Source organism: Somniosus microcephalus, chromosome 32 (genome assembly GCF_052327205.1).
Source record: "Somniosus microcephalus isolate GS21.2 chromosome 32, FLI_Smic_1.0, whole genome shotgun sequence".
NCBI lineage: Eukaryota > Metazoa > Chordata > Chondrichthyes > Squaliformes > Somniosidae > Somniosus > Somniosus microcephalus.
This window is the reverse complement of record NC_141018.1, coordinates 20555368-20565947: the sequence shown is the minus strand read 5'-3', so window position 1 is coordinate 20565947 and position 10580 is coordinate 20555368. Positions and strand designations below refer to the sequence as shown.

At 43.5% G+C, this 10580-nt stretch overlaps 1 protein-coding gene across 2 annotated transcripts in view; it reads right to left on the bottom strand.

Moving 5' to 3' along the window:
* Positions 1-3433: 3433 nt before the first annotated feature.
* LOC147097327 (RNA-binding protein, mRNA-processing factor 2a) overlaps positions 3434-10580 on the bottom strand; it is an 80907-nt gene continuing 73760 nt past the window's right edge. For both annotated transcript variants that reach the window (XM_085972202.1, XM_085972203.1), the window contains 2 exons: positions 5996-6065; positions 3434-4424 (listed from right to left, as the gene is read on the bottom strand). In XM_085972202.1, coding sequence (XP_085828328.1) covers positions 6003-6065 — 63 coding nt within the window. In that variant the 3' untranslated portion in view covers positions 3434-4424; positions 5996-6002. The remainder of the gene's footprint in view (positions 4425-5995; positions 6066-10580) is intronic.

Below are 10580 nucleotides of genomic sequence, written 5' to 3'. Positions count from 1 at the left end.
TGTAAAATTTACAAACATGGTCATTTTCATGTGCAATCTTCACTTGTCCCACATAAGATTTCTGTAAATTCTCCACACAAACAAAAGCAAAATACTGCAGATGCTGGAAATCAGAAATAACTGAAAATGCTGGAAATACTCAGGTCATGCAGTGTCTGTGGAGAGCAAGAGTTAACGTTTCAGGTCGATGACCCTTTGTCAGAACTGGAAAAAGTTGGAGATGGAACAGGTTTTTAAGCAAGTGTAGGGGCCGGGAAAGGGGGGAAAGAGAAAGGAGGAAAGAACAAAAGGGAAGGTCTGTGATAGGATGGAAGACAGGAGAGATTAAGAGACAAAAGGGAGGATGGTGCAAGGCAAAAGGAGATGGTAATGGGACAAGTTAAGAAACAAATGATGGCTCTAGATGAAGTGTAAATGGCAATGACTGAATGATCGACAGCTGCCATGAGTGAGAAAGAGAAAAGATAGGGGCTGATGTTATGGTCTGAAATTGTTGAACTCAGAGTCCAGAAGACTGTAAAGTGCCTAATCGAAAGATGAGGTGCTGTAAATTCTCATTGTATTGGCATTTATTGGACACAGAAGACAGGAGCAGGAGTAGGTCATTCAGCCCCTCGAGCCTGCTCCGCCATTCAATGCGATCATGGCTGATCATCCAAATTCAGTACCCTGTCCCTGCTTTCTCCCCATACCCCTTGATCCCTTTAGCCTTAAGAAATATATCCAACTCCTCCTTGAATATATTTAATGAATTGGCCTCTACTGCCTTCTGTGGTAGAGAAGGCCACAGGTTCACCACTCTCGGTGAAGAAATGCCTCATTTCTGTCCTAAATGGCCTACCCCTTATCCTTAGACTGTGACCCCTGGTTCTGGACTCCCTGACCATCAGGAACATCCTGCCTGCATCTAGTCTGTCCAGTCCTGTCAGAATTTTATAAGTTTCAATGAGATCCCCTCATTCTTCTAAACTCCAGCGAGTACAAGCCCAATCGTCCCAATCTCTCCTCATAAGTCATTCCTGCCATCCCAAGTATCAGCCTGGTGAATCTTCGCTGAACTCCTTCCATGGCAAGAACAGCCTTCCTCAGATAAGGCGACCAAAACTGCACACAATGCTCAAGGTGTGGTCTCACCAAGGCCCTGTATAACTGCAGCAAGACATCCTTGTTCCTGTACTCAAACCCTCTCGCTACGAAGGCCAATATGCCATTTGCCGCCTTAACCGCCTGCTGCACCTGCATGCTTACCTTCAGCGACTGGTGCACAAGGACACCCAGGTCTCGTTGCACCCCCTTCTCCCAATCTATTGCTGTTCAGATAATAATCTGCCTTCCTGTTTCTGCCACCAAAGTGAATAACCTCACATTTATCCACATTATACTGCATCGGCCATGCATCTGCCCAATCACCCAACCTGTCCAAATCATACTGGAGTTTCTCGGCATCCTCCTCACAGCACACGCCCACCCAGCTTTGTGTCATCTGCAAATTTGGAGATATTACATCTAGTTCCCTTGTCTAGATCATTAATATATATTGTGAACAGCTGGGGTCCAAGGACCGATCCCTGCGGTACCCAGCTAGTCACTGCCTGCCACTCGGAAAAAGACCTGTTTATTTCAACTCTGCTCTGTCTGCCAACCAGTTCTCTATCCAAGTCAATACCTTGCCCCCAATCCCATGTGCCTTAATTTTGCACGCTAATCTCTTGTGCAGGACCTTATCGAAAGCCTTCTGAAAGCCCAAATACACCACATCCACTGGTTCTCCCTCATCTATTTTACCAGTTACATCCTCAAAAAATTCCAGTAGATTAGTCAAGCATGATTTACCTTTTGTTGACTTTGTCCGATCCTGTCACTGTTTTCCAAGTGCTCTGCTATTACATCTTTTATAATGGACTCTAGCATTTTCCCCACTACTGATGTCAGGCTTACCGGTCTGTAATTCCCAGTTCTCTACCACTTTTTTTTTTTTTTTGAATAGTGGGGTAACATTAGCTGCCCTCCAATCCATGGGTACTGTTCCAGATTCCATTGAATGCTGGATAATCAGCAAAGCATCAACTATTTCTCAGGCCACTTCCTTAAATACCCTAGGATGTAGATTATCAGGCCCATGGGATTTATCGGCCTTCAATCCCCCCAACACCATTTCCCTACAAATACTGATTTCTTTCAGTTCCTCCCTTTCATCATCAGACCCTATGTTCCCTGACATCTCTGGGAGGTTATTTGTGTCCTCCTTTGTGAAGACAACCAAAATATGTATTTAAATTGGTCTGCCATTTCTTTGTTCCCAGTTATAAGTTCCCCTGATTCTGACCGCAAGGGACCTATGCTTGACTTCACCAATCTTTCTCTTCACATATCTATAAAAGCTTTTATAGTCAGTTTATGTTCCCTGCAAGCTTACTCATATTCTATTTTCCCTTTAATTAATCCCCTTGTTGAATCCTAAACTGCTCCCAATCCTCAGGTTTACTGCTTTTTCTGGCCAATTTATATGTCCTCTCCTTGGATCTTATGCTATACTAATTTCCCTGGTTAGCCACGGTTGAGTCACTTATTTTTTTAATCTGACAGTATAATGCTCCATTACAAAAGCCAACACTAACTCCCTGAAGCTAACAGGAACAAAGTACATTTAACTTCCTGCAATATTTCAGTGATGACTTCACCTGGAAATTAAGTCTTGCAGGCAAATTTAAACAATCCAAAAAAAAAATCCAACAGTTGTATCAAATATTGCATCAGAAGGAAATCAACTTTCATGATTGAAGGAGGTTTCAAGTTACAGCACATTTAACTAGTTTTAAAATATGAGAAACATTGACTATGTGGACTGCATGAAGCAGTTTAAATCCTTCTAATAGAAACCCATCATCCTGCCCCAATCAGTTAAGTATACATCTCCAAGACATGGGTGTGGAGCCTTGTGCAGAGCTGGCAACTGAAAATGGGAGTGGAAGAGTGGATGGGCTGCGGCATTGCATAGTCTAGAAGCAAACTTACAGGAAACATGATCAATAAACTAGTGGAAACTGTTGATCAGAGCTTTAAAAAGGTAATTGAAGAAAATGTCACCCTAAACATGGCAGTCCCAAGATCTTGCCTTTAGCATAACCCAATGACGATGTGCTGTTACAGGTAGTCATCAACTCTGGAAGAGTTACATTAGTTAGCAGGTTACCAACCGGTTTAGAGGATCCCACAGGAGTTTCAAATATTGCACAAAGCTTTAGCTCGTCTACATGTGCCAACAGACATTGCCCATTTACCATATTAAGAGTTGCAGCAGCATCACTAGTCATGGTTCTCTTGAGTAGTTTTCAAACGAGCACCATTAGAATCACAAGTCAACCACTAAAATAGATCGTGCAGGAAACCCTGCAGCTCCAACGCACCTTGAGAAACATACACGACTGCAAAAGCTATTTAACATTCGGTCTTTTATAATCCAGTTTCACATTCTAGAAGGATCAGCAACTTACATCTTAAATCTTGCAGTCCTTGTACAAGCATCACAACCACACTCCGAATACTTTGAAGTACTTAACACCAAGCAAAAGTAAGCAAAAAACAATACAATTGCACTTTTTTTTTAAACTACCATATTATGGGCTATAAATCAGCATTTCCAAACTCAACTGAACTAACATTTAAGTTATAATACAGATTACAATTTTAATTGCACAAAAAATCCTTGATGCATAAATATTCTTCATTACACCAGTACAAAAATACTTGTACTCAATATTGTTCAAAATACTTTTAACAAGAACAGCTGATATTTGGCAAGACGGGTTCTCCACAAGAGACGAGTTAACAAGCCAGGGCACTAAACAAAAAAGGCTGTGGCAAGTTCAAAAATATACTGGTGGACATCCTGAAGTGTCAACGGGGAGATTCTTCCAATGGCAATAGAAACTGGTGATTAAAGCTTCCTCACAAAAGCACATCCCTAGTTGGTAACTGCTCAATTCTACTTTGTTGAACCATCTTCGTGAAATGGTCAATCCAGGTCTATAGAAAAAGGGGAGTAGGGGCAAAGGCCAGATGGATGCATTTACAAAAACATTAACAAGGACAAAATACACTAAGATGTAGAGTTCCATGCCAGTCATTGTACTTCACGGTTCCATCAAGGTCAACCTTTAATTTTGATGTTTCACAGCAGGGGTGCCATTTTACTGTTGGTCCTTGCACCAGATAGGTTGATCAGACTGCCAGGTTACAGGTCCTCCCACATGAACATTCACCAGTAAGAGTTCTTTAATCCACAGTCCTTCGTGACCACTCCCCAAGTTTAGTGGAAATGAGCCAGTTGTCCAAAATCTTTAGTAAATGAACCTGAAAACAAAATCCAGTCTGTCCTTGCACATCACTCCATGGAGAAACTTGAATTCTTGGATAGGGGCAGTCTAGAGAGAGCAAGCATTAAAAAAATGATTAAATAAACCATTTTAGGTATATCCAGCTACTGTCCACAACATTTGAAATTTGGTAAAAACAATTGAGTATAGTGCAGAGCAGCACAGCAGCAGTGCAGTGTCAAATACCACACATTAAGAATGTCAAGGCATTGGAGAAGGTGCAGAAGAGATCTACTAGAATGGTACCAGGGATTTCAGTTACGAGTGGAGATTTAATGTGTTCAAAATCATGAAGGATTTTGAGAAGGCAGACTTTCATTTCTATAGCACCTTTCACAACCACCGGACGTCCCAAAGCACTTACAGCCAATGAAATACTTTTTGAAGTGTAGTCGCTGTTGTAATGTGGGAAACGTGGCAGCCAATTTGTGCACAGCAAGCTCCCACAAACAGCAACGTGATAATGACCAGATAATCTGTTTTTGTTATGGTGGTTGAGGGATAAAGTATTGGCCAGGACACTGGGGATAACTCCCCTGCTCCTCTTCAAAATAATGCCACAGGGTTTTTTACGTCCACCTGAGGGGGGCAGACAGGGCCTCGGTTTAACATCTCATCTGAAAGACAGCACCTCCGACAGTGCAGCTCTCCCTCAGCACTGCACTGGGATTGTCAGCCTAGCTTTTGTGCTCAAGTCCCTGGAGTGGAACTTGAACCCACAACCTTCTGACTCAGGCAAGTGTGCTGCCCACTGAGCCACAGCTGACAAAGGAGCAATGGCTTCCAGTGGCAGAAGGACATTTAAAAAGTAACTGACGAAAGAACCAGAGTAGAGATCAGGAGAATTTTTTAATTTTTTTAATATAACTAAGTTATGATCTGGAATGCACTGCCTGAAAGTGTGGTGGAAGCAGATTTATTAAACTTGCAAAAGGAAATTGCATAAATAAATGGATTAAAAAGGCTATGGGTAAAGGGCAGGGGAGTGGGACTAATTGAATAGCTCTTTCACAGGCATGATGGGACATATGGCCTCCTTCTTAGCATTATTCTTCTATGATTTTATGATTCTATGAAGATAGGGAGTGCTGAATGTCTGGACAGCCCACTAAATAGTACCATGCTGAAAATTTGTTCTAAACTAAGCACTGAAAACATTTTTTGGACATCCAGGGGTCCTTAGTTTTGAGGCAATAGTTTCAGATACTTCACTGTACAGCTGCCTTTGTAACCTTGGAAGGAACAATCTTCTAGTTTCTAGAATGAACAGCTACCCAAAATCATTGACAACTTTCCATGATCAATACAGGAGGCAAGGCATTAATAAGGGAAGAGACTTTCCAGTGCGGATAAGGCAGAAAAAGAAGTTGACTTTGCATGAAGTTCAGCAAGTTCATGTTAACTGCAGGTGGTCAAAGATACAATGTTTAGTTTGAGCTGGGATGGTTAAAACATTGAATTACGACACTTGAAACAGAGATCACACTCTTGACCTTTCCTGTTACAACCATGGGAAATAAAATTGGGGGGGGGGGGGGGGGTAATGAAAGGACAGAGTGGAAGGAAAAAAAAACAGGGTGAGCACACCGACCGACTCAATTGTCACCTGGGGTACTTACTAAATACTTAACAAAACTGACGAGACTTCCAGCCTTGCGGAGAAGCTTCAGATGGAGGATACCAGCGCATCTGAAACAAAAGTGAAAACCATTGTACTTGCAAGACAACCGATAGAGGGTGGAAGGTGTTTCAAGTATCTAGGGCTTCCACCCTCAATTTGCAAATGATTTTAAAATGTCACCTACAGCAAGCCAGTCACAGCAATTGGTGTACATTTGGCACCCCATCCTATATCATTCTTTAAATCATCACCTGGTCTGTGGGTCGATTCAAAAGGAAGAGAAAAAAGGTCTGTGTTCTTTCCTCCCCTCCCCCCTTTCCCTGCCCCTACACTTGCTTAAAAACCTGTTCCATCTCCAGCTTTTTCCAGTTCTGACAAAGGGTCATCGACCGGAAACATTAACTGTTTCTCTCTCCAGAGGCTACCTGACCTGCTGAGTATTTCCAGCATGTTCTGCTTTTATTTCAGATTTCCAGCATCTGCAGTATTTTGCTTTTGTAGTAGTTTCAGATTATAGTTTGGGTGGCCTGCTTAGCATCAGCATGAAGCAGCACAACCTACATGCATGTGCACACGAGACACTGCCAAATCCCCTATGGCACTGCTCAATTGGTATGGAGAACACTGGCTCCCAACCCAGCCTGCCCTCAAGGCCTCTGCTAAATCCAGGTAATTGCAGCCACTTGTGAATTCCTGAAGCAACAGTAAATTGCTGATCAATTGCCAGAGTCAGACATTACAACAAATTGAAAGTATCTGGCTTACTTTGAGCCGGTGACTGCAGGCAAGGTGTGCCTTGTAATAGTGTCTGCTGGGAAAAGGTTGACATTTTATCCATCACCATCACATTTGATCCACATTCAAAAAATGAACCAGCGATCGCTGGATTAATGCACAAATCATTAAGAGGAGGGTTTAGATGCCATGGCCAACTGTGCACGCTGAGGAGGCCAGGGAAGAAGGTGCCACAACAATTTACAGCTATGCATAATATTTTAGGAGAATCAGAAGACACCATGGAGAAGCCGATTAGGCCACATGGACATAATGGGCTGGAACTTGGTGATCGGAGGCATACGTCCGGAGCACGCCTCCATCCCGATAAAACAATCCACACCTACCCGCTGGCTCCTGGGCCTGCAGGCCAACTCCTGCGTAAAGGCCCACAGATTCCAGGCAGTTCGGCAGCATTGCTGGGATCACGTGGGCCAGGTCCTCCAGTCAGAAAGGAGGATTCATCTGCTTATGGGGGATACCATTTACGATCGGAATCCCCATGAGCAATCTCCAAATAATTAAATAATTCACAACTGGAATAAAATGCTCCCATTTTCAAATTTAAGTGAAAGTCCTTTTAGTGAAGCATTTACAATAAAAAGTTAGTTAATTTTGAAAAAAATCATCCAGGCCAAAATTTTTAATTTAACATGTATATTAACCCAGATGCTGGTGAAAGCAGGCCTTATACCTGCTTTCACCAGGCACAAGGGTTTTGTGGGCATTCACTGGGCAGTAGTTGGGCAAACAGCCCAAGCTCAGCGCCAGCGAAATGATTTTTGGGTCACTGCAGTAGATCAGTCAAGGCGAACTTTGACAGAGCACAGGTTTCATGTTTTCTCGCATGCAGAAACCCAGAACTAGCGGGCATTTTCCCTGGAGGCTTACAACAGCGTACGCTGAACATATGCCATCATAGGGAACGGAAAATCTGGGCCATTGTACCAAGAGTGAGTTTGAGCATGCTGTACTGAACTAGAGAGTGCACCAAGAGTGAATAGAGTATGGCATATACTGTACTGGAGTAGGAATGTACCAAAAGGGAGTTTTAGGCTGTACTTGAGTAGGACATAGGCTCAGATTCCCCAATATGAAGTTTTTAAACTCTCTTACAAGATGAGATATGGAGGGGGCCAGGCACCAACTTGCAGAAAGAAAGACTTGCATTTATATAGCACCTTTCACCACCAGATGCCCCAACGTGCTTCAAAGCCAATGAAGTACTTCGAAGTGTATCACTGTTGTAATGTAGGAAACACGGCAGCCAATTTGCGCACAGCAAGCTCCCACAAACAGCAATATGATAATGACCAGATCATTCTGTTTTTTAGTGATATCGATTGAGGGACAAATATTGGCCAGGACACCAGGGTAGGTGCCAAGAGGTTGTTTCCTCTAACTGGAGTGTCTAAACTAGGGGGCATAGTCTTAGGATAAGGGGTCGGCCATTTAAGACTGAGGTGAGGAGGCATTTCTTCACTCAGGGTTGTGAATCATTGGAATTCTCTGCCCCGGAGGGCTGTGGATGTTGAGGCTTTGAGTATATTCAACGGAGCGATAGATTTTTGGACTCTAGGGGAATCAAGGGATATGGAGATCAGGTGGGAAAGTGGAGTTGAGGTCACTGATCAGCCACGATGTTATTGAATGGCAGGGCAGGCTCGAGGGGCCGTATGGCCAACTCCTGCTCTTATTTATGTTCTCACTCCCCCGCTCTTCTTCAAAATAGCAGCATAGGATCTTATGTCTGTTTAACAGCTTATCCAAAAGACGGCACCTCAGACAGTGTAGCACTGGAGTGTCGGCCTAGACTTTGTGCTCAAGTCTCTGGAGTGGGACTTGAACCCACAACCTTCTGACTGAGGCAAGTGCTTGTGGGAAGAATATTCAGAAAAAAGAATCTGGACTAATCTTGTGCCTTACCAAGTTGACAAAGATGCTGAAGTACCCTTCTAAGGAGGCCCTCAACTAGGAGATTGATTCAGACAATGGCTCATGTTTGCCAGAAGGTAAAATGCTTAGTTGATGAGTTAAACACTGCTCCAGGGCAAAGAGGAAACCAGCTTTTAGCACAAATTCACTCAATCCAGGATTGAAGGTTCAGAGTAGCAGCTAGTCATGGCAAATTTAGGCCATTAGGCCAAAAGGCACAGGACACTAATCTAATCCTCTATTTTTGAGGAAGCAGCACTAATGTAGGTCATGTGCAAATGATCAAATTTGAGAGCAGAACGGTGAAGGCTGTGGGAAAGGGAATGCAACAGATCCAACCAGATTTGTCAGGACACAAAGACATCAGCCAAAACTAGTCTGCATTTATTGCGAGCTCAGTCTGGCTAGTCAGAAGCCAAGAGTCAAAAATGTAATTGGTGCATTGGAAATCATTTCGCAAAAAAGCAGAGCGCCCAATTTCACACCGTAGGTTGCAACTGAAGTGCTATTTGACAAAGTCTTGAGAGGCTGACTTTTCAAACTTAAAAAGGCACCAGTTGGTTTAGATTAAAAAAACAGAAAGTCTCCATTGCCATTGCTGGTTGGAAGATTGTCTGGTTGAAAGTTGCAAGAATGAGATTCCAAGTGGTGGCTTCAGTCTCAATATAAAATTAATTTTGGAAGAGCACAAATTTTAATTAAAAAACTGAAAGCCAGTAAGTGCAACAGATGTTATCCACATTTGGACCATAAAATGGCAGCGCTGTTAAACCAAGTGTCAAGTTCTCCACTGCTGTATTTTTTGGGAAATCCCCATCCATTCTGGATGTACATTTAACTTTGGATTGCACAGTGGCACATGGCAGCATAGTGGTCAGCACTGTTGCCTCACAGCACCAGGGACCCGGGTTCGAATCCGGCCTCGGGTGACTGTCTGTGTGGAGTTTGCACATTCTCCCAGTGTTTGCGTGGGTTTCCTCCGGGTGCTCCGGTTTCCTCCCACAGTCCAAAGATGTGCGGGTTAGGTTGATTGGCTATGATAAATTGACCCTTAGTGTTAGTGGGGTTACGGGGATAGGGGTGGGATATGTGTTGATGTAGGGGTTACGGGGATCGGGTGGGATGTGTGTCGGTGCAGGCTCGATGGGCCGAAATGGCCTCTCTGCACTGTGGGGTTTCTGTGATTTCTGTGAGTACTGGATTAAACGATTCCCTTTCCGCCCCCACATCCCAAACCCCCCAACAATGTCCATTCCAAAATGGGCAGTCCAAGTTAGCGGTAATCAGAGGACACAGATTTAATATAAAATGGCAAAAGCGCTGTTTGGGGGGGGGGGGGCACGCGCACGCAGAGGGAAGTGGAGAATTTATTTACTCAGCAAATTAAGATCTGGATTGCACTGCCTGATAGGGTGGGGTGGTGGAAGCAGATTCAATAGTAGCTTTTGAAAAGGAAATTGGATTTACACTTGAAAAGGAAACATTTGCAGGGCTTTGGGGAGAAGAGCCAGAGAGTGGGACTAATTAGTAACTTGGAGCCATTACAGGCACGATGGGCCGAATTCTGTGCTGCATGATTCTACAAGTTTAGGAAGTCAGCCTTCAGTTCAGTTTACTTAAATATGCAACCGCATTCCAAGTTGGAGTGAAGTATCCATGGCTTCCTACATCTGAAAATTCTCAACAAAAAAAAACCCCAACTGTTCAGCCAAGTCACTTGACAGTTGTTTGAAGGGGCGAGAACTGTATGTTCTGAGTCAACCCAAAACACAGGACAGAGGGGGGGCAGGGGGAAAGGCAGCAAAGAGGAGAAAGAAAACATTTAAGCCAGAGACACAATGAAGCATGGCATTAAGCCACAACTGTGGCTTTGA